The 22,347-nt window shown below is 51.6% G+C and overlaps 7 protein-coding genes across 7 annotated transcripts; 4 read left to right on the top strand and 3 right to left on the bottom strand.

Annotated features, from left to right (window-relative positions):
* Window positions 1–78: 78 nt before the first annotated feature.
* T069G_10745 (serine-threonine protein kinase 19 domain-containing protein) lies at window positions 79–1,203 on the top strand (the record flags this gene model as incomplete). The annotated part of the gene is made up of 2 exons (XM_056177955.1): window positions 79–120; window positions 190–1,203. 2 exons carry the CDS (start codon window positions 79–81, stop codon window positions 1,201–1,203), a joined length of 1,056 nt encoding a protein of 351 aa, XP_056024245.1.
* Window positions 1,204–5,519: 4,316 nt separating this feature from the next.
* On the top strand, window positions 5,520–8,329 carry T069G_10744 (kinesin motor domain-containing protein; the record flags this gene model as incomplete). Its single annotated transcript, XM_056177954.1, has 3 exons — window positions 5,520–6,201; window positions 6,261–7,864; window positions 7,922–8,329. 3 exons carry the CDS (start codon window positions 5,520–5,522, stop codon window positions 8,327–8,329), a joined length of 2,694 nt encoding a protein of 897 aa, XP_056024244.1.
* Window positions 8,330–11,781: 3,452 nt separating this feature from the next.
* On the top strand, window positions 11,782–13,596 carry T069G_10743 (uncharacterized protein; the record flags this gene model as incomplete). Its single annotated transcript, XM_056177953.1, has 1 exon — window positions 11,782–13,596. The coding sequence occupies one exon, from the start codon at window positions 11,782–11,784 to the stop codon at window positions 13,594–13,596; it is 1,815 nt and encodes a 604-aa protein (XP_056024243.1).
* Window positions 13,597–14,368: 772 nt separating this feature from the next.
* T069G_10742 (TAFII55 protein conserved region domain-containing protein) lies at window positions 14,369–16,063 on the top strand (the record flags this gene model as incomplete). Its single annotated transcript, XM_056177952.1, has 2 exons — window positions 14,369–14,878; window positions 14,951–16,063. 2 exons carry the CDS (start codon window positions 14,369–14,371, stop codon window positions 16,061–16,063), a joined length of 1,623 nt encoding a protein of 540 aa, XP_056024242.1.
* A 542-nt stretch (window positions 16,064–16,605) lies between these two features.
* T069G_10741 (uncharacterized protein) lies at window positions 16,606–17,665 on the bottom strand (the record flags this gene model as incomplete). The annotated part of the gene is made up of 2 exons (XM_056177951.1): window positions 16,606–16,958; window positions 17,041–17,665. The coding sequence occupies 2 exons, from the start codon at window positions 17,663–17,665 to the stop codon at window positions 16,606–16,608; spliced, it is 978 nt and encodes a 325-aa protein (XP_056024241.1).
* A 433-nt stretch (window positions 17,666–18,098) lies between these two features.
* On the bottom strand, window positions 18,099–19,031 carry T069G_10740 (uncharacterized protein; the record flags this gene model as incomplete). Its single annotated transcript, XM_056177950.1, has 1 exon — window positions 18,099–19,031. One exon carries the CDS (start codon window positions 19,029–19,031, stop codon window positions 18,099–18,101), a length of 933 nt encoding a protein of 310 aa, XP_056024240.1.
* An 838-nt stretch (window positions 19,032–19,869) lies between these two features.
* T069G_10739 (cytochrome p450 domain-containing protein) lies at window positions 19,870–21,586 on the bottom strand (the record flags this gene model as incomplete). Its single annotated transcript, XM_056177949.1, has 3 exons — window positions 19,870–21,003; window positions 21,075–21,272; window positions 21,338–21,586. 3 exons carry the CDS (start codon window positions 21,584–21,586, stop codon window positions 19,870–19,872), a joined length of 1,581 nt encoding a protein of 526 aa, XP_056024239.1.
* Window positions 21,587–22,347: the final 761 nt, after the last annotated feature.

Here is a 22,347-nt window from a genome sequence, read left to right as displayed (position 1 = left end):
CATATTCGTCGCGTCGGTCTGAATAAGTCGAAAGAAGGAATTCGGCACGTCAATTCACAGAAAAAGAAAGGGAAAAAAATGCCACAAAACCTACGCTCTATCCTGGGCAAATCCAACCGGGTGAGGAAGCCGAGCAGGCCAAGCCCGGCCAGACAGAGCTCTACAAGCACCGCAAAGGCTTCATCCCAGTCTCCCCGGAAGGCCAAGAGGCCGGCGGCGAAAAATGACCTGGATGCAGAGTTTCAGGACAAGCTCTCGGACGTGGGAGTCGTCAAGCTGCTCCAGGAGGAGCTGACGCTGAGAGACGTGGTCCAGGCGATGCGATATGTTCGAAACGGCATGTTCACGCCCGTTCCGCCTACGGGGTTCAAGTCTACGCGGTCGGCTGAGATTCTCAACTACAGGCTGACGGTGCCGCCCATCGTCACGCTGGGCCACCTGAATGCGATTCTGACTTCGCCGTCAAAGGTGGAGCGCGAAGTGGTCGAGCTCTCTCGAAGCGGCGTGCTGCGCAAAGTGAGGGTCGAGCGGCGAGGCGGCATGGGCGAGGCCCTGATTGAGACATCGGATCTGGAGGCCATGGTGCGCAAGACGGGCATGTCTGAAGGGGCCAAAGAGCAGTTCCTCGAGTTTCTGAAGAAGAATCCTACGGCTCAGACGCTTCCCAGGGGCGCCGTGACGCATGCACAGACGGACGAGCTGGTGAGAGCGGGATTCCTGACGAGCTCGCTAAAGGCCGCGCCGGGGACGACGCTTCATGTCCGTCCTGAAGATCGCACGACCTTGACTTCTATCCATCACGTGTCCCGCTTTGCCTCTGGGAGCGTCTCGGCGGTGGGAGGCCAGAATGCGCTTCATCTTGCGGGCGGTAGCGGCGGCGCGCCGACCTTGACGGGTTCATCGCTGGCTTCATCAGAGGCGTCCGACTTCCGCATCGCGGTGCCGGGACACGGGCGGTATCTCAAGCTCGCGGAGGGGGCGGTGGACTGGCTTCGCGAGTTGCTGGACAAGACGAGATGGGGCGAGGCGCCGGAGGCCTGGTTTCGAGAGCGGTTTGAAGGAGGAGGTCTTTACGGGACGCGGTGGAAGGACTTTTGGGGTGTCGAGTGGGAGTGGGTTCTGGGGCAGGCGGTTGGGCTGGGCATCGTTGAGGTTTTTGAGACGGGGAGTGTTGGAAGGGGAGTGAGGGCGTTGGGAGGGTGATTATTTCGACACATGTGGCGTTGAAGGGGGGTCCCTGGGGTGTATAAGTGAGAAATCGTTTATGCCAATAATGATAGCCGAGATGGCGAGTGATGAGCCTGAGCCTGGTAGGGCTGGTGAGGAGGATATTTGCCGAGATATCAATGTCTTGCTTTCATGTGGTTGAATGGAAATTTGATATGTGAACCCTGACGTTGAGGCATGAGGTTCATGGGATACGATTGGATGGATGAATGATTTGCATATTATCTTCATGTTTTATTTTCCGCTATACCTTGTAGATGGAAGTTGGTTGTGATGGACAATAGGATTGAAGATTGGGAGAACTCATATGATACAGCATGGCTCTTAACAAGAAGTGTCGTTTGTGACTTGTGATGAGAGTTCATGTACAGCTATCTCGGATACGAGCAAAACCCCCATTACTACTCACTAACCGGATAGACACTAACACGCGTGCTCTTGTCCAAGTTGTAGACCGTGCTTTATGCTAAAGCGATGATCAAACGATGGCTCTCACGTAGCTCCACGATCAGCCTCTGGGTGACATGTGCCATTCCAATCGGCCCCTGTCCCGTGCATGATAGACGGCGGAGCCACGGAAATGTCACAATTCATCACGGTGGTGTGCTTCCGTCTGACATTGACTAGCCAGCAGAACTGATACGAATTGCGACCGTGGCACGTTCTGGTGATGATTGCCTCAGCGACCAGAGCATAGACCAGGGGTTCTCATCTTGATTTCCCTATGCAAAAGCGCAATCGTAATCGTCCATCATCTGGAGCCGTATTAATACGCACTCTAATCTTGGGGGGAGCATGAATATAATTCCGGAGAACGGTCTGTGCTACCCAAAACGGGAATTACAGTTATTCTAGGGTGTTTCACGTTGCTGTGGTGTAAAGGTGCATTTATAGAAGCACCGCGAGAAGCTGCACGTTATTCGCACGTGTAAATTGAGATTTGGAGCATGGCTCGCTGAAAGGTGTCGCCGAGTCTACGTTTGAAGGATGAGAATGCTGGAGCCCCCGGCCTAGAGCTGGTGTGACTGATCACATTCTCGCATTTTGGAGTTCTGGACCTCGTGCCTTGCAGAACGCGTCGCTTTGTTGGCTTGAGAACCCGCGACGAACAGGGGGGCCAAAGAAGAAGAAAAGAGATTTGAGCCAAAGCAAGGCAAAACGCCCGTCATCGGTCTTTAGCGAGGGAGCTGAAGTCGGGATCTTGGCGCCACAATGGCCATTGGGAGTCCTGAATTGGGAACTTGAAGTCGTGTGAGTTCTGTTGTTGCTGATAAAGAAAATGAACTAGATGGAGCCGTGTCCGCAATCTGGAGTCGGAGTCACATTTTATGGAGGCATTTGCTCTGTTCGCGATGCTAAAAGCATGGAGAGGCTCACATCACCTTTGTAGATCCATACCTAGGTGGTACTAGCATGCCATCCATATCAGAAATTATGTCGACACCCTTGGAAAGCGTTTTACTGCATCCAGATGTCGTACAGGCCAAGCAAGCAACGGACGCAGGTGCTAATGCGGTCAATTGCCGGAGGCCTTGCAGACGGTGCCTGCATGACTCGAATCTCTCTCGTCGGAATCACATCACATCACAGACACGAGCTGCATGTTTCACTGGAACATGGACACAGTGGCCTATGACGATGGAGACGAAAGACTCGATAGTCCCTTGCCTCAGCTTGGATCCAGCGTGGTCGGCCATGCGGAAAAGACGCCATTGGGGGTGGCTGAAGAGCAGATCCAACCAATTTTTTTTTCTTCATGTTGCATCTGTCAACTCGCCGATACTTGCGATACTAATATAGACTCAATTGTTACGAGGGCACCCTTTGACGCTAAAGAAAATGTCTAGGGGAGCTAAAAAGGGAACTTGGACCTCTTCAGCATAGTCCCGGGATGCTCCCCTGATTCTTGGTGCCATTCTCGGGGAATCGGGCATGGCGAGGACAGGCTCTGAAATTGGCCCTCGCGGCTTAGACGGAGGGAAGACATTGGTTGAGGGATCGGGTGAGGGAGATAGGTGGTGGATGAGGTTCTTCTTTTTCGTCTTCTTCTTGGTTTCCTTCTCCCCTCGTTATGCTATATTAAGGCCAAGGAGGTGAGTGGTGGAATGTTGATGCATTATTATTGCTTCTTTATCTGCATGATGGACATTGATATCGGGCAAATAATTGAAGGGAAGCGAAGACAACGTCGTGTTAGAGAGATGGTGCTGTGAGTAAGGAGTGGCCCGTGTGCATATTAACGGATAGCCTCGTGTGGAGGACCGACGCGACGGGTGACGGCGTTGGATGTTCCCCAGCATGGAGGTACATGCAGCTTGGACGCGCTGTACTTTGCTTCAACCAAGAGAATTGAGTTTTGTGGTGCTGGGCTACAATGCGCGTCAGGTCGTGAGGTCGCTAATTGGAGGCTCACTTAGTGCTGCAAATGCAGCTGCAGCGGGGTAGCGCGTGCTGTATTTCCACTCAAAGCTGCGTGTCTCCCTGCAGCACCTCACGCATCAGTTGGATGTGCCCGGTGTCCTTCTGCAGCCGTGTTCGCAGGTTCCCGGGCTCGCAGCACCACACAATGACTGCAGTGGCTGGCGACACAGGGGGGCCCTTGCACCTGCTGCAGCGCTAGAGCGCCAAAGCCCTAGCGCGAGGTGGCGCCACAGCCAGGGCGGCGCCCAGGGACCAATCGCCGCGCTAGCCCGGACTTGCCCAGCCTAATCCAAGCTGCCGGCTGAAGAGGCAGCTGTCCGCTTAGTTTAGTTGATGTGGATGTTCCTTTTCGTACCACTTGCGAGTTGCCATTGCTCGACCAACCAGTTTAGTGCAGCTTTTTGTTGTTGCCGGTGCGAGCAGCAAAACCTCCAGGATTGGGCTGGATGCTAAATTACGGCAATCACCTTGTGAGGGCCCTTGAATCACACCCGAGGCCAATTTCCAATCTGCATGTATGTACGTATGAGTACTAACCAATCTATGCAGTTCTTTGGATGTGATGCGGTCCATACATGTACATGCATATGTACCGCAGCGTGTGCTTCGGACTGGACGCAGCCACTTCAGTCAAATCTCACCTACTTGTACATTGCCTATCGATAGTTTCGCCCATGTGCCCTGGGCGAGGCAAGACATTCTGTCTCTCGCAAAGTCTTCCACTGCAAAACCTTCACTCTCCTTCTCCCGCTCTGGAACCGCATTCCATTCATTTCGTCTTTATTCCCATCTCTTTTGTCGGATACTTGTACGAATATGCGACGTCAGCACCGCTAGACCGCTGGCCCTTGTCTATGTACATCGATCTCTCGCTGCGTCCCCCCGAAGGCCTTCCCTGCAATCGCCCTTGTCCGCGCGCCCATTCCCGTGACTTTTGCATCCAGTCTCTTTTGCGCAAATCGCCCTTCAACTAGACGCTGGTGCACACGATCGCACCTCCATAAGCCATAGCTGCTTACATCTTCTTTCTTTCTTCCGAAGCCAGAACCCATCTGGCAAGTTTTTCATCGTCGAGTTTGTTGTAGCTTCGAGTGTTGCCTTGCGGTTCTCGACTTGTCCGTTGGCCACCCCCGGCGGTACTTTATCGGCAGGTCCATCAGTCATCAAATCTTATTAGTTTTCCCCAAAGGGAAAAAAAGGAAAATCCACCGCTCTTCTGTTGGCCACCGACGACAAGAAACCCTCGCCCCGAGTCACCCTGTTTTTTCTTTTTTTTTCGTTGTTTTTGCTCTCTGTTTTTTTTTTCTTCAAGCGGATCTCGTTCATCGCAGGTCGGGATATCTCTGGCTGGGATTTGAGACCCAGTTGCTCCGCTTCGCCTTTGTTCGCTACACACCACGCAAAGACTTCTCCGGACATTCTGTGGGAGAGAGCGGTATGACCCCCCCTCCATCGTGGATGCTTCTCAGCCCCCTATCCTCAGCGACATACCCAAATCGCCTTGTGGGCTGCATATCGACAAAGGATAGGCAGGCCACTCGCTGCAGGCTGCAATGCTAACATGATCATATTTTACCAGGTACCGCTGTTTCGCCTGTGTTATTGAGTAATTTACTCCCCCCCGTCGGTCGGGCTACTTTGTCTCCATTCTTGCGGCCTGTCTGCACCCGATAGCGCTGCATTACCTCTGCCATTCGACATCTGGCCCAACGCATCTGCCGTTCATGGACGGCTGAAGCCTCTGAGGGCACAAAGCACTACGCACAAGCCATCACGCACAGCCAGTCAGCATAATTCTTATACCCACTGCGCTTCTTATACCACAACCCGAAGGCAGTATGGCGACCGCTCTTCCGCGCCCTCGCCCCTCGATGGGGCCCTCAGACACTTCTCTTCCCACTCTTTCCGTCCCCAAGAGTCGGAAAAGCATAGCCTCCATCCCGAGTCCTAAGACACCAAATGCGCCCCGAAGCGGTTTACGAGCACCCTCCTCAGCATCTACCGTTTCCTCCAACGGTGCAGTTCCTCCGATGCCAAAGGCTGGCCAACTCCGAAAAGCTGTTAGCATCAATTCATTTCCGAAACCTCCCAAGGGCGACAATCGATTCGGCAGCATGCCGTCCAGCCCTCTGGCAGGAGGCGACAAAGCTCGCTCTACGCGAAAACCAAAGTCCGCCAGAGACTCCGTAGCCAGTAGCAACACTCCAACGCCCACGCCGAGTCTGTTAAATGGCAGTGCCGAAGGTAAATTCATAAGCAGCGTCCGCATGTCTGATGGTGTCATCAGTGTATCGTCCCCCCCTCATAGTCGAAGTTCCTCTGCTCAGGGCTCCTATTCCACTTCAGCAACGACATACGAAGACTCCGCCGACGCGTCCGGCAGCGCCTCTGAAAAACGAGCCTCGACTGGCGAAATAAAGGGCAATGTTATTGTCAGCGTCCGAGTGCGACCAGATGCAACAAACGACAACCACGCCGACGGAGAATGGATGGTCGACGGCCGAAGGTCTCTGATCGGATACAAAGGAAAAGAAGGGGGCGATTATTACTATGGTATGCGTCCCAAGCCCGCCACTTTCAATATGAGAGATGTGTTGACTAAATTCCTTTAGACAATGTCTTTACGACTCACGATAACAACGCCCGCGTCTACGACCACATGGCCAAGCGCCTAGTCCGCAGAGTAATGGAAGGATACCATGGTACAGTGTTTGCCTATGGCCAGACGGGAACTGGCAAGACCTTCTCCATGCAAGGAACGGCATCTTCACCTGGTGTCATCCCTTTGGCGATTACAGACATCTTTTCTTACATTCGCGAAACACCTTCTCGCGAGTTTTTGCTGAGAGTGAGCTACCTTGAAATTTATAACGAAAAAATTCACGACCTGTTGAGCATGGCCTCTGCCGGTGGCGCTGCGGCTCCTCAAGAGGAAATCAAGCTGCGAGAAGACAGCAAGCGTGGCGTCTATGCCACTCCGCTGAAGGAGGAAATTGTCCAGAGTCCCACGCAGCTGCTTCGAGTCATAGCTCGAGGCGACCAAGCCCGCCGAACAGCCAGCACACAATTCAACGCCCGAAGTTCTCGAAGTCACGCCGTCGTCCAAATCATTGTTGAAAGCCGAGAGCGAATGCCAGCCAATCCTGGCGCAGGCGCCGGCGACAAGCGATCAGCCATCGTGCCCGGAGGTGTTCGAGTCTCTACTTTGAGCTTGATCGATCTTGCTGGTTCAGAAAAGGCTGCAGAGTCCAAGGAGCGAAGACAAGAGGGTGCGCACATCAACAAGAGTCTTCTCACTCTCGGAACGGTCATTGCAAAGCTCTCCGAATGGAAGGATAAAGGCGGCGATAAAGATGGCAAGCATCTGCCTTACAGAGACAGCAAACTGACGCGTCTGCTTCAGGGGGCCCTCTCTGGTAACTCACTCGTCAGTATTCTTTGCACGGCCGCGCTTGGAGTGACTGGAACTGCGGCAACTTCTGCCAACCACACCATCGAAACTCTGAATACCCTCAAGTTCGCGTCTCGCGCAAAGAACAGTATCGTCAGTCATGCCAAGAGGGCCGAAGAAGCACTAGGCGCCGGAGGAGATGGCGCTGCACGGGTGCTCTTGGAACGATATCGGATGGAGATTCAGGAATTGAAAAAGGAGCTGGAGACTCAGGCCACCAAGAAGAATGATGAAGAGATCAAGGAGCTTATTGAGCACGACCGTGCTCAAACAGCGCAGATGGCTGAACGGCACGAGGAGCAGGTATTGGAAATGCAACTTGCAAGGACGGCGCTGAAAGAACGAATTGATCACCTTAACCGATTGATTCTCAGCTCCAAGTCAGCTGGTGTCAACTCGAATGGCACCATGAGCGCGCTTGCACGATATTCACAGATTTCGTTGGTGCCTGGATCAGCTCGATCGTCAGTTGCCATCTCAATACGGTCACCCTTGGAGCGGACGGCGTCAGTAGCGTCAAATTCTACCATTGGACGGAGGTCCAGCTATGGGGCCAAACGAATGTCGTCGGGTGAAGCCGCTGAAATCATTGACGCAGAGGAGGATAGCGTCGGGGAGAACGGAGATGGGATGGCCTCCCTGACTGCGCAGAACCGAGCATTACAGGCCGATTTGGCGGACAAGAATCGATACATCTCGACGCTTGAAAAACGACTGCTCCAAGCACGCCGAGCCAGTTCTTCTAGGACATCGTCTGGCTTCTCGGTACCCACCAAGGGCATCATGGTGGGCGAGGATCACAGTGTAGCTGCCTTGCTGAAGGAGAAGGATGCCGAGATTGCCGATTTACGAGCCAGGCTGGACGACAAGGATCGCATGCTGGCTGCCTTGAGAAGCGCAGCTCGCTCACGGGACAATGCTGATGCGATGACAGAGCCTCGGTCACCCCAATCACAGGATGGAATGCGGAGTGCTCACCCATGGAGTCCCACGATAAAAGAATCCAAGAGGAGGACGAAGAGTATTGATGAGATGAACAATATGCTGGAAGAAATGATTCAAGACCGAGTCGACAACGGCCAGATCATTAGAGGTGCTCGGGGGAGTGTACGACTGGCGCCTAGCCACCGGTTGGGATCATTAGGCGAGCCACCCAGCGAGCTCCCACCGTTGCGGCGCGTACCGACACCCATTGGAGAGCGCAGCGCCCCTGTTGAAGCTGCATCGTGAAGCCCCGAGAGTACACGGGTGAAAGGAGGAAGAGGGGAAAGAGCATGGCCAAGGGCCGGAGTCTTTTAGTTGCAATCCCAGACTGCAATGTGATGAGAGCTATTTGCGGCAATTTTTGGTGGGACAAGGAGTTCAGGCATGGGAGCCAAATTTGTTTTCTTCCCCTATTGTGTTTGTTTGTTTTTTTTCATGTTATACCCGAGCTTTTGAGTTTGTTTCTTGTTTGCTCTGCAAGAAGGGGGCAGCACGAGTGGGGTCCTTGTTTTGATTCATGATGCAGCATTCCGAGTCGCTTAGAGGTTTTGGTGTGTGGATTGGACGAGATGGTTCGTTGCTGGTGTAAGAATACCCCCTTGTGCGCGATTTGCGTCTTGATGATGTTTCGTGGCGGCAGAAGAAGCTGCAGAGTATGGCAGAGAAGGAGGAGTATGGGATTCGAAATCCTGCTCCGTCCCGTTCTCTTGCCTGATTAGGGTTTTGCATTTGGGCTATATTATATGACTTCAAAATGGGCAAAAGGAGCCTCGGGTGGACAGGCATTGTGGTTTTTCTTTCTCCGTCATCTTCGAACGTTTCTCTCTCTCCCTCTTTTTTTTTGTTTGCTTGCTCTAGCGAAGATTCTAGTTTATGCGAAGCGCAAGCTATGATTCAAAAAGAACAACATCGTTGTATGATGATTTTCTACTCTAAACTTTTTAGCAAGCGTGAAGATGTTTTGGATGTACAGATAATAGATGAAATGAAGATATGGAGATATTATAAGTGTATAAAATTGAAAGTAGTCTATGATATAGTGCCAAGATGGTATTGGATAGAATGAACTGGATATGTCTGCTAGGTGTCTAAAACTGTATATCCGCCGAGCTGCTTGCTATTACTAAGGTATATATATCGGGCTATTACGTGGTATCTAACTCTGTCCCATTCTTTAGGATCCGGTATAACAAAAGAGGAAGAAACGAAGAACAAGGATAGAAGGATAGAAGGAAATATGGAAAGAAACAGTGGACTACAACGTTCGGAGACGACCGAACGAGCACGCGAGAAAAGCGGATGCTACAGATACGAATACTACTAATTAGTACAGTATTCACATGGTACGAGGTATAAGATTCGATGTTCGTATCGTATATTGGGGTGATATTAGGTATCTAAAAGGCGGCATCTAATAAGCATGGAGATTGGGATGGGCCGAATGGCGAGCGTCAGATAGATTAAAAAGTGGGAAGAGAATATATATTGAGCGAGTGTAATGTTGTGGGCCGGCGTAGGGACGAACCGAGGTGCCTATTTTAACTAAGTGTGGGAAGAGAAAAAAGATCTTTTGTGGCTGCATGTGTTTTTAATGGACTTCTTTTGATGGAGGGAGGGAAAGTTTTGAATAGGTGGTGTTTTTTCTTAGATGGTTGGGATGGGTTGAAGGTTTGGAGGGAAAGATGTTTACGAGGAGATGGCATCAAACCCATCTGTACTATGTTTTGCCTCCTGTAGGCAGCTTTTGCTTAAAATAGGTATCTAATTGTCAGATTTTGCCTCACTGCAGCATTTTCTTATTCATTCTTATCCCGTGAGAGGATAAGCATAAGAAAACAAGCAGCTCGACATTTCCATTGGATCGCATCCTCTTTGCCTCTGTCGTCGTGCAGCATAGAAGTGGATCAGGCTGCCAATCTGAAACACGCGATGCCGCCTAAATACGCCCAACCCGCAGGCGCCAAAAGTCTCTCCAGACCAACCGAATCATCGGTTTCAAGTCCGTTTCTTACAGGATCCCCAGTGAGGTATGACGCCAGCCAGGGTATGTACTGTAAACCCCCCTGGTCACTCACTGGCAACGACTATCACTATTTCCTTTCTTTTTCTTCTTCGTTTTTTTTTTACTCGTACCTTGTCTTTCAGCTGTCTTCTAAGCGCCCGCTAGAATTGAAAGAAGGAAAGAAAAAAACAACTAGGGAACGGATGTCCGGGCTGGGGCCGCATTGTGGACTGTGTGTCTCTGGCTGGAACGCCCCTTTGGTTGGCGTGTGACGTATGAATCCAGCCATTTGAGAGGTTGTTGGTGGAAACAATCAAATGGTGAGAGGGTGATACAATGCGCTCCCGGAGCAGTGGTTGCCTTGGCTTTTTATTCCTCCCATCTTTCTCGACTGTACGAGTACTGGCCTCAATGCATTAGGCCTCTTTTTTTCCGTCTTTTTTTCTGATGCCGGTTTTGCATTTCTGCTGTCCCGCCAGCGTTGTTTCATTCAAGCTGAGCGTCGGACGATTTTCATGATTCGGAAACACTTTTGGGGTGGCTCGCGGCATCCCCTAGCATTATTCCAGCCTGCCGCCTTGGGAAGCTCTCTAATACTCCGTACCTATTGTATTTCTCTCTTGCGTATGTATGTCTCTCAATCGACCAGGGTCATCAGAGACATGACATCAAGCCTCACTCCCTCCCCACAGTTGAACAAAGACACCCAGGGACCCTGTCGATGCTAGGGGACTGCAAAAGGGCCAGTCAAAGAGACCGCGCTCCCGAGAGCAGCTGCAGGTGGTTTGACCAGCCGCCCACAGGACAGGGCCGGAAGCTGGCCCGTCTCTATTGTGCTAGTATTTGTTTTCTTTATTTGATTTGATTTGATCTGATTTCTGTTTGGCTGTTATCCCTTGCCTTGGTTCCTTAGGTGGGGAGTACATACGAGTACATGCATCAGCCAGGCTTATACCCTTCTCACGATCCCCATCGATGCCTACTATTTCCATTCTCCAGATTCTCCCTCAACTCTCCTTCAGCATCATCCTGCTGGCCAAAAAGCCATCGCATTGACGTTGACGTCAATCTTTTCCACTTCCCGTCTTTCATTCTTTCTCCCTTTCTTTCACCCCCTTTCTGTTGCCCTTGTGTTTCTCTCTTCCTCGCTTCTCATTCCGCTTCGGGTGGCACTGGCGGGATCGACGTGGCCCTTGAGCCGTGATAGGAACAAGTCGCACACGCAATCAGCTGCTCGGCATCTTCAGAGACAAGCCTCGGAAGTGCCTTTTTATCAAAAAGCCCTTGGCTCCCATGATGATCGGCGGTGTCTGCTAGGGTCCTCATCTTTTTGCTTAACGCTGTGTGGGGGAAAACTTTATTGGAATACCTGCACGCCTCGCCCTCCTTGTTATTATAAAGGGTGTGAGTGGTTGAGAGCCTGATCTTGGCTGGCCCGTCTCTGCCGCTCTCTTTTTTCTTATTACTTTTACTTCCCTCCCTCGTGTGGCCTGTTCTCGACTTTTGGCATCTCGAGTCGTCTCTGACTGAGGCTGGGTACACTCTCCCTTGGTGTTGGCATCTTATTGGAAATACCGGCGCACCCTTCATCCTTTCTCCCATTCTCTCACATATTTTCATTATTACTATCATTTCATATTCATGTATTAGTCATTTGTTATATGGTGGATTTCGCTCAACAGGCATCACCGTCACCATGGTTCCTCCACTGGATCTCTCGACTCACACCAAGGTCATGATTGCACCTCCACGGCTCAACCTCCGTCGAAATGCTTCATACAACAACTATGAGAAAGCGCCGCTCTCATCGACTTCGGCTCGATTCAACTTCAACCATCTTCTCTTTTCTCCTCCCCCTTCACCCAGTCTTCCCGCACTGGTGCCGCGGCCAAAGAAGTCGCCTGCAAAAGCCTTGATTGCTCGACCAAGCCGAGTGCTGCGTTATATGCTTTACTCCATCACGCTGTTTACAACACTATACTTTGCTCGCCTTGCGTTCCGAAACAAAGAGTCTATCATAGCAGTATGGCCCCATTTCACAACAGAAGAGTTCGAAATGGTCGGGCAAGACGCGATTCCAGATTTTCCAACGCCCATAGTTGTCAGCCATAGCCATTCCAAGTCCAAGTGGACCATGTCTATACCGCACCACTATGATTTCCCTCTGACTGTGGAGGAATACGATGGCATGGGAAGCAAATGCCGTGAGGTCTCAGCTCATACGAGGGAGCTCCGTGGTAAAGCCCCGTTGTCTGAAGAAGACAAGCTCAACTACGACGCCGTGGACGAGTATTTTGTCGATGTGTATGAGGCTGAGCTGTATGGACTGTTACCTCCTGTTGCACATGGAGATACTACCCCAAAATCTGGACACTTTGTTGGCTTGAACTGGGAGTCCATGGCCGGACTGCCTATCTGCCAGTCTTCCGTCACGTATGTGCTGGAGAGCTCAGATGCTGGGCTCGGCACTGCCGTCATGGGCATGTGGATGCTCTATGGCCTCGCCAAACAAGATGGCAGGGCCTTTTTCATCGACGACTCTCGCTGGGCCTATGGCAAGTATACCGACATCTTCCAGGCACCGCCGGTTCCCGATTGCCGGCCACCTCCGCGACACCGGATGCTCCCTTGCCCGGCACAGGCAAAGCACCTGGTTGTCACTGGCACGACGCTTAAGGATGTTTTCCCGGCTTTAATGGCCAAATACCATCGCGCCGCTGGAACCAGCAACAACCTACGAGATCTGATGGGACTTGCAAGATCGGGATACGAGGCACTCTTCAAGATCAATGCCGATGACCAAGAGTATGCCCATAATCGGGTGCAACAACTGAGGAAACAGGCAATGGAAGCCGATTCGGCCGTTTCGCATGTCCCCATCATTGGGCTGCATGTTCGGCGCGGTGATTCGCACCCTCTCGAGTACCAATATCGCAACACTTATATCCCATCCGAGGTTTTCCTCAGCAAGGTCCAAGAGCTGGTGGGCGCCCACTACAGCTCATCTGAAAGCCATGAAATGCCCACAAACCAGTCCATCACCATAATCGCCTCCGACGACCCTGCTGTCTACAAGCAGCCTGACTTTTCCGACGCCTTGTTTGCGCAGGAGCGCATCCGCTTGGCCTCTAAAGAAGCCGCTCCACGGGAAGAGGTCGACAAGAATGTGCTTCATCATTTCAAGGATGAAACCTTGCAATGGGAAGGTGGGTTCTTTGCGCCCATGTTTTGGAATCTCGGGTTTGACAGGAAGCACAACGGCCATGCGAATGGAGCGTCGGCGGGGCGGATAGAACCGCCCTCTGAGCAGACGATTCAGTTGCGCAGCTACATGGGCAGGGCGTATATGCTTGACCTGGCAGTTTTGGCGGGGGCAAGTGACAAGATTGTATGCACTGTCAGTTCGATGGGCTGCAAGATGTTGGCAGTGATGATGGGATGGGAGGATGGCATTGAAAAGGGAGGTTGGGTCAACATTGATGGCAACTACCCATGGGGTTGGATGAATTAAATCATTGTCTTCCTTTCTTGGGGAAATGATTCTATTCTCGCATGTAAAAATAGCTTTTTGGGAGTTTGCCTATACAGGCATTGGTTGTAGGCTGCTATTGGATTGTGGTGGATGGGCATTGCACGGCGTTTGGGGGATATGATTTTGATGGAGCGAGCATGACTGTCTTTTCTTTTCCTACTATTCTTCATGTTTCATATTTGTGTTGCTGGATTTGAGACAGCATTCATTTACTAAAAAATTACGTAGTTTAGCTGTGAATCAACGGATGACTCTTCATACAAAAATGCATCACTTTTGCCTCTGCATCTTGGTACACCTAGTACATATATGCGGTCTAAGTCCCAGACGGATGTTGTTTTGGCTGCGTTACAAGTATTTCCATGAGAGCACTTCTCTCCAAGAAACAAGAAAATCAATGTAGAAGCACAGTTGAGATTTCTCTCACTTTTGGTATTATATGGACCAAATAATGAGAAGGACAATGTATTCTGATTCTCTGCTCAATGGTGCAAGTTGCCACAATTGAATAGCGCGTTGGAAGCCCCACAATTCCCTGCGAGGCTACTGCCCGAGCGTGGCTTCCGCGACAAAGCTTCTGTGAACTTCAATTCGCAGCTCGCTACTCCCTCCAATTCCATTTCTTTCCACAGAAATCAGTCACAGCAAACCTCTACAATCTCTCCCGCTTTTCTTTCTTTTTTACCCTATCACACATACAAACAACTCATCAGACCATCGCCGTCAAACCATTCACCTCCAGATCACGACCATGTCGGCGCCTAGTCCCGGAGGCGATGCCAACGCGGCTCCTGCAGCTCCTGCACCACCACCGAAGCCGCGGCTCAAGCTCAACGTGAGCCGCTCATCGTCTTTTGTCGGAGATGCTGCAGTGACACCTGGAGGGGCTTCTTCGTCCGCACATGCGCCTCTAACGACGCCTGGCGAGGGCCCGCGCAAGGTGAAGCTAAAGATCAGCTCGTCACAGCCGCCGACGCCGGCGGGAGTCTCAGCGAACAAGGATGTGTTGATGAAGGACGTGGGCAAAGAACAAGAGACCAAGAAAGAGAAAGAAAAAGACAAGGATAAAGGGTTACCACCAGTGGTGACGACGAAAGCGGGCCGACAAGCGAAACCGAGTCAGAAGCTCATCGAAAGCAAGAAGCGCTCGCTTAGCGACGACGAAGACGAGGCGCCGCTGCGTGGAAGCACGGCTGGCACCGTGGGCAATGGCCCCCCGCCCGCGACAAAACAAAAAATCAAGATCAGGCCCATCGCCAAGGTAGGTGGAGGAGGTGGCGGAACAAAGGTCAAGGTGGGATCCAAGGCTGGGCTTACTCAATTGGTGCTCAAGCCTCGTGGTCGTCCGCCTGTGCATCCTCCCGGCGATGGCTACGACTCCGAAGCCAGCGACAATGAAGTCGACCCGGCGATCGAAGAGCAGTTTATCCTACGCATGTTGCCCGGCGAGCACGCAGACTACGTGCGCACGTGTATGGAGAATGGCAAGATTGGGCTGCCCAAGGCGGCAGGGGGGGCTGATATTTACATGAGATTTTTCGAAGAGGACTCCAGACGCGGAGTTGTGACTGTCAAGGGCCAGTGCTTTGCGGCTGTCATGGTCGATTTGCCCACCATCACGGAGTCGATGAAGACGTGGGACCGCAAGTCATTGATGAAGTCGGCAGACATCTGCCAGATGTTCTACGTATTCCAGGCTGTTAAAAGCGAAGAGGAAGCGAGGCACGCGCCTCTGCCCAGCATAATTGACTCAAACTTCAAGTGGCCGCATGGCCTGACACCGCCTATGCACGACTGCGTGAATCGACGGTTTGCCAAGACCATCAGCCGCAAGGAAATCGAGGATAAGGAAGCTGAAGTCGAACGACTGCTCACTGAGGACGCTAAGTGCGCCTCCACGAAATGGGAATGGGTCGATGAACGTGAAAACGGCTTGGACGAAGACGGAGAGGAGGACGCTGAAGGCGAAATGGACGACAGCATGGGCTATTTCGGCCAACAGCACGTCACCATGGGCGTCGAGGAAGAAAACGATTTCGATCTCGAGGCCGATCTGGAAGCAGCCTTTGCCGATGAACTCATGGCCGAAACTCCCGCTACTGCCATGGACACCCAAACTCCTACGGCTGCACTCGCCGCAACGCCTTCGGCCTCGATGCTACAACATAGCATCGAGGCAAGCGAATCTGAAGACGACGATGATGACGATGACGACGACGACGACGATGATGATGACCTTGATGAAGATGCGCGTGCTCAACGCGATGAGGAGCAGGGCGTCAAGGACATTATCAACGATCTTAAGAAGCAGCTCGCCGCTCGCGTGGCTGATTTTGAAAGGACGCAGAACAAGATTCTCAGGACTCGTCTTGAGAACCAGATCAAGCAGCTCAAGTCGGAGATTGAACTCAAGCAGTCTTCCATTGGCATCGAGGCCGATGATTAAGAGCCTTGGTCACTTGGCTGAGTTTCCATTATGGGGGAGCTTCTATCTTTTACTATAATTACATATTAATCCGTCGTCGTCCAGTGAAAAGGAGGAATCTTTTACTGAGCATTTTATTTTGGTATGCTTTTTTTCTGCCATTTGCCCTGGTATGGAGTTTACGGACCGGTAAAAGGGCGAGAATGATATAACGTGCAAGAAACGGCGGCTGGAATGGCGTTTTGATATCTCTTACCCGTTTTCTTCGTTTGATGATTATCTCGATATGGAGGAAGCGATTGGGATTTGGTATAGCCCTTTTTTCATTGATATCTCTGGAGGCTAGATGCCAATCAGCGATTGCAATAGACATGCTAGTATCAAACTATGATATGAACACACAAGATAAATGACCTCGTGTATGTATCATGAAACTGGAAGCTCTGAAATTGAATTGCAACAACTGTTTGATGTCAAAAGTCTTTCTTCTTACTCATCTTGGAAAAACCTCAGGTCGTGTACATTTCTCATTACATCTCAGCCGTATATGCAACCCCATTCAATCATGACAAGCCCATCCGCTCCTCCAAAGCTTTTGCTGTCCGCGCCACATTCCTCACCAGCACCTCCTCCGCCGTCTCGATGACGTCCTTCCACACCAAATCCTGGCAAAACTGCTCGAGGTTCTTGGGACGGTCCTTTGCCTTTTGGCGACCGCTGCGGCTGACATGACGCTTGATCGATCTCTGTATGTAGACTGCCATTGGTGGGTCGCGCTTGGATTGCTGTCGAAGGTAGTTGGCTATGAAGGTGGCATCGCCGAGCTTGGTTGTTTTGTGGTCTCGGTTCCAGCGACGGGTTGAGCCGATGGCATCGTCAATACGCTGCTTGATGGAGACTTGGCTCCTTGCTGTTTCTTTGACTCAAGTTGTGAGCATCGAGTATACCTTGAGAAGGAGACATATGCAGATGAATAGAGAAATGGTGAATATACTTACTAGAGTCTGCGAGTGTTTTTGCAGCCTTTGACCTAGTTTGGATCTCTCTACCACCTGTTGATACCGAAGCTTGAGTACGCCTTATCAAAGCCTCTGCTTCAGCCGCTGTCGGGAGTTTATCCAACGTACTCGAAATACCCCCAACCAGACCCTTGAGCTCCTCCATTTCCTTCTTCAATAACTCAATAGACGTATCAACCTCCTTCTTAACTCCTTCCAGCCCATCCTTGCCGCTGCCATTCCACTCCGGCCCCTGAATCTCTTCCATGCGCTGCTTCACCACGAGAATCTCCTTACACAGGCTCTGCAGCCTCGCGTCGTGGCTTTCTCGGAATGCCTTGTCTTCTTTAGTGGACATCATGAGCTTGTTGAGGCCCTTCTCCAGACGCTCCGTTTGGGCGCTCACGGCGCGGACGTTGAACTCGATGGTCATGCGTGCGAGGGCGTCTGCTTGGGCGAGGAGCTTGGAGCCGTTTCTGGTGGTGAGGGAGCCATTTGTGGGAATGGGCGAGATGGATGAGGACGAGGGTATTATGGCTGTGGTTATGGCCTTGGTGGTGTCGTTTAAGCTGGAGCTGGATCCAGTCGATAGTACTGTTGCTGGGACGGAGCGGCCTCTTGTCATGTTGGCTTCGGACTGAGCTATCTGAGGAGGATCTGCGAGGTACGATGTAGGTGATCCGTATAGTGAAAAGATTATGATGAGAAAGAAAAAAATGAGTAGAAAAAACGATGATGATTGTGAATGGTAATGAGGGCCAGATGCTTCCTTCCCATTGTGAAGATGAATACTGGGGAAAGCCCTCGTATCCTCCTTCCGTCCAACCACACCGCTGGACAAATCCCAAAACGGCAATGGTGCAATCTATTACGATAAAAATCCAATTCGCTATTAGATAAGACATTGAAAGAGAAATACCGAGTAGGTATAGGTATATAACAACTGCGCTCTTCACTTCATCGCTTGATCCTCTCCATATAACATCAAACACATCAACGTCCCAGCAACCAACATAATCAGTCGTCTCCGTCGTCAAAAGAAAAAAAGAACATGCCGTCTATTTTCCATCTCGCTGTTTCGCAATCCACTCCAGAAACATGTCCACGTCCTTGGCAATCTGCCCCGGAACCGCCATCTTCTGGATCCACGCCGGCAGCACGCCTCTCGCATCCGACACCGTCCCCATCAACCACTCGACGTTGCCTTGCTCGTCCACCTCCCGGAAGCGCTCCACGCTCGTGTACGTGCCTCTCAGGGCGCCGTCGGACCTTGACTCCTCGCTGCTGAGAGTTTCTGGCACCGCCGCAATCTGAACAACGATGAACTCGCGTCGTCCTCGCACCGCCGCCGTCACCTGCAGCACGGGAAATGCGCGGTTGTTGAGCGGCGCAGGCATCTTGTGCACCGACTCCTCCAGCTTCAGCGTGAGATTCTCGTACACGTCGCCTCCCAGCGTGACCTCTGCGCCCGTGCAATCCCACTGCTTCTTCAGCATGTGGCTCATCACCGTGGGAGTAAACTTCATCTCCGCGTCCGCATGGCCCTCCTTGAAACACCGTACCCATTCCTCCCAGTCTGCGGTGCCGGCCTTCTTCGCTCCTTCGTGAACACTTCGTCTCAGACTCCAGGTTTCTGGCTTGAATTTTGAGCCGTTGGTCGCCTGGGGGAGATTCTGGTCCTTGGCTATCGCTTTTAGCTCTTCAGCTGAGACAACCCGCTCAAACATGTGCACTGGCGCGGCTGAGTGGTGAAACGCCCTGCATCCCTTGGCCTTCCATGGTCCATCTCCAGTTCCCTGGTTGGATCTGCCCGACGAGGCCGATGATGATGAGGATGATGGCTGCGGTGGTACGGTGTCGACAAAAGCAACTGCTTCGTTCAATATTTGTTGGAGTAAAGGAGTGAGATCCTGAGCTGACGCGTTCTCTGAGGGTAGCTGTGATGGGCGGATGCCCCAGAGTCGAACATAGGGGCCGTACTGATGAGCCATGTCGCAAACCTTGTGAACAAACAGCAACTCAAGAGAAAAAATGAATGTAAGTTTCTATAAAAGCACCAGAAAGAAGAGAATAGTGTTATGACGCCACGATGAGCGGAGATTATGGTTCTATGATGAGGAGACTGAACAGAAAGGAACGCAGTTTACGTGCTGGGAAAGGCTGGCTTAAAGGGTGACCCGAACGGACGGCAAGCTAGCTCCCAGGGGCTGCCTTCTCTCCATAATAAAGGATCCGGCCGTGGTGTGATTGAAGAGAACTTAAAAAAGCGTCGAGGTGAGGTGAGCCCATGCGAACCTACCTAGGGGCTTTCTCATTAGCGAGCGTCTATTTCTGTCAATCAATCTGCCTTGCCGAGATCTGAATGCCGAGCCCCCGTGGTCTGGACCGGATATGGCGGCTTTGCCGTGCGGGTTTACGTCTCACCTTCGGCCCCAAGACCGATTTGGATGGAGATCGGGGCGTCAGAACAGTCTTTCCGATTCGGGGCAACTTTGGTTGTACGAAAGAGTGCATGTGGTGTTATAAAAAGGAGCTTTTTTTGCTTTTTGTAAGAAAGTAAGAAAGCTTCTATTCGTCTTTCCTTTTTCGTCTAGCTCTATTCAAAGCTCTACTGGCGTTATTAGGTAGTAATAGTGATAGTACTAGGTATTACAGTTCATGATGCAGCCATTACCATCATGTGCTTTATTGTTTCCTTCCATGCATCCCAAAAACTCCGACGTAAGATATCATATACAGTACGCATCCAACCCAACTCAAAAAAAACTTGGGGTGTATTTTTGCTTGCCTTTTTCAACTCATCCACACTCCCTTCAAGACGTTGACATCTTAGTCTCTCCGCTCCCATCGAATCTTGGCAGGCTCAAGAGGTCGAGAGAATAGGGAAGCGTAGTCTGTGCCGATAATGTTGTTGCTGCCGTCCACGTTGCTCAGCTTGAACAGGCGCACCGTCTCGGCAATGATGGTCTGGAGCTGCAGATTGGCAAAGTGCTCGCCGATACATCGGTGACGGCCGGCACCAAAGGGAAGGTAAGGAGAAGCCGCACCCTTGCTGACAATACCGTAGCCGTAGTCGATCTTTTCTTCCTCTTCGTCATTTCGGGCCATCAGGGGAGCGTTGGGAGAGCCAGGCAGCCAGCGGTAAGGATCCCACTTATCAGGGTTGGGGAAGTAGGTAGGGTCAGAGCCACTGACGCCAGGAGCAGCGAGAAGGACGTGAGAAGGGGGAACGACATATTTGGTACCGGGGACGGGCATCGGCTGCTTGACCTTGCGCATGATGGAGTGGATAGGGGCGTTCAGGCGGAGAGTCTCCTTGACAATAGCTTGGTTCAGGGGCAGCTTGGCGAAATCCTCGTACTGGAGGGGAGGCAGATCGGCGCCCAGGGCCTTGACCTGCTCCTGGTAGAGGTCTTCGACAACCTGAGGGTACTGAGCGAGATGGAGCATGATCCAAGAGCTGGTGGAGGACGAAGAATGCTGGCCAGCCATGAGAAGGGCAATCATCATGTGGGCAATCTCGTGGTCAGGGACAGGGGTGCCGTTCTTGTAGACTGACTTCATGAGGTGCTTCAGCATATCCAGTTCCTTGTCATCGTCACCGAGGGCTCGTCGTTCCTTAATGGTATCCATGTAGATCTTGGCAACGGTGCGCTGAGCGTGATCACGCTTGCGGTTCCAGGGGAGAGGAGCCCAGTGGAGCACAAAGTTGATGGAGGTGAAGCCCATGTCAAGGTCGTGGTACAAATCGGCCAGTGACTCGTCAAACTTGCTGCGGATGAGGCTGCCCTGAAGAGCGTGGGAGGCAGTGAAGATTGTGATCTCGGCCATCTTCTTGGGGATGTCGACAATTCCAGACTTGCCCTTGAAGGCAGGGTCGCGCTTGAAGTATGAAGTAACCTCGTGGGAGATGATGGGAACGTAGCTTTTGAACGCTTCGGTCGTAAGAGCAATTTTCATAAACTTGGGTATCGTGTTAGTGCCCAATTCAAGGCTTGATTTCTCTATACAGCTATGCGCAAGCTCAAACTCACCTTCTTCTGCTCCATCAGCTTGGCGTTGGGGCAGTCATAGACGACATCTCGTCCGAAGACGGGCGTGGTCAAGACACTGTAAATCTCCTCGGCGTTGACATCCTTGAGCTTGCCGTTGAGAATAAAGTCGTTTCCAGCAGGGCCCACAGCCACGGTCGTCTTCTTGCCGAGCAGGATAAAGGTAAACACGTCGCCATACTGTTAATTGAGTGTTAGCCATTGTCCACCAGGCTGAGTGTAAACGGGATACGTCTTTTGCCCACCTTTGCACGATTGTCCTTGAAGAACTTGGGAGGGTCCATGCCGTAGATCACGGTGCTGCCAATAATGGGGAACCAGTGGAAAACCATAGGCGGGTCGGAAGGGTTCTTGAAGAGCAATTGCTGGACGACATTGAGGAAGACGACGACGGCGAGGAAGCCAGCAACGCCAATGGCGACTTGCGCGCCAACACTCTGCTCAAAGTAGAGCTGCGCCGTCGGATGGCTGAGGGCATCTTGGAGGATGCCCATCGTTGCGGATAGGGTGGCAGACAGGTGAAATTGGGAGTCTTGTCGAGATGGAGGGAGCCCAAAGAGAAGAAAAAGAAAAACTTGTCTGCCGCTCTGGAGCGAAAGAAGGGAAGATAGAGAGAGAGACTGCCGGCCCCGCGTCCTTTTTATCAACAGGAAGCAAAAGACTCGATCTGAGAAAAAGAAAAGGAGAGAGAGACAAACAGAGACAGGAAATGCAGCTACGGCACCACCAGTGGTTCGATAAGTCAGCCCAAAATGAGCCTTAATCTGTGGCCCTTTGGCTCTATCAAGACTGGTTCAAATTGGCTTTGGCAGCCAAACTCGCATATTTTTTGCCTTTTTTTCGCTGCCAAAGAGGCCAGATCCAGGGGGGAAAGAGACGAGTCCCACTTAAGGTGCCTGCCCCACGAGGCAAGTGTGGGAGGCCAGCCAATCAGGGCGCGCGTGATGGCAGGTTATAAATGCACGGAAAGCGCAGACCGCCTAGGAAAACGGGAAATCAGTGGGGGCTCGTATTCGGATCTGCGCGCGATCGCGTTGTATTTTCATTTTTATACGTGTAACTTCTTGCAGCTGCTTGCGTTCCATACTAAGCCTACTCGATGTGGCGGATTGCGGGCGAATGCGAATACGTTTGTGTTTTATCTCAAAGCCCACTGACAACACCAAGTAAGAAGCACCGTAAATACACGTATAGGCACGCAATTTCCGTGTAATCAAACAAATCCAATTGGCTCCTATCTATTTCCTGGTAAGAA

Source organism: Trichoderma breve (genome assembly GCF_028502605.1).
Source record: "Trichoderma breve strain T069 chromosome 7 map unlocalized scaffold00007, whole genome shotgun sequence".
NCBI classification, from domain to species: Eukaryota; Fungi; Ascomycota; class Sordariomycetes; order Hypocreales; family Hypocreaceae; genus Trichoderma; species Trichoderma breve.
The sequence above is the reverse complement of the archived record's forward strand: the minus strand, read 5'-3'. Positions and strand labels throughout refer to the sequence as shown.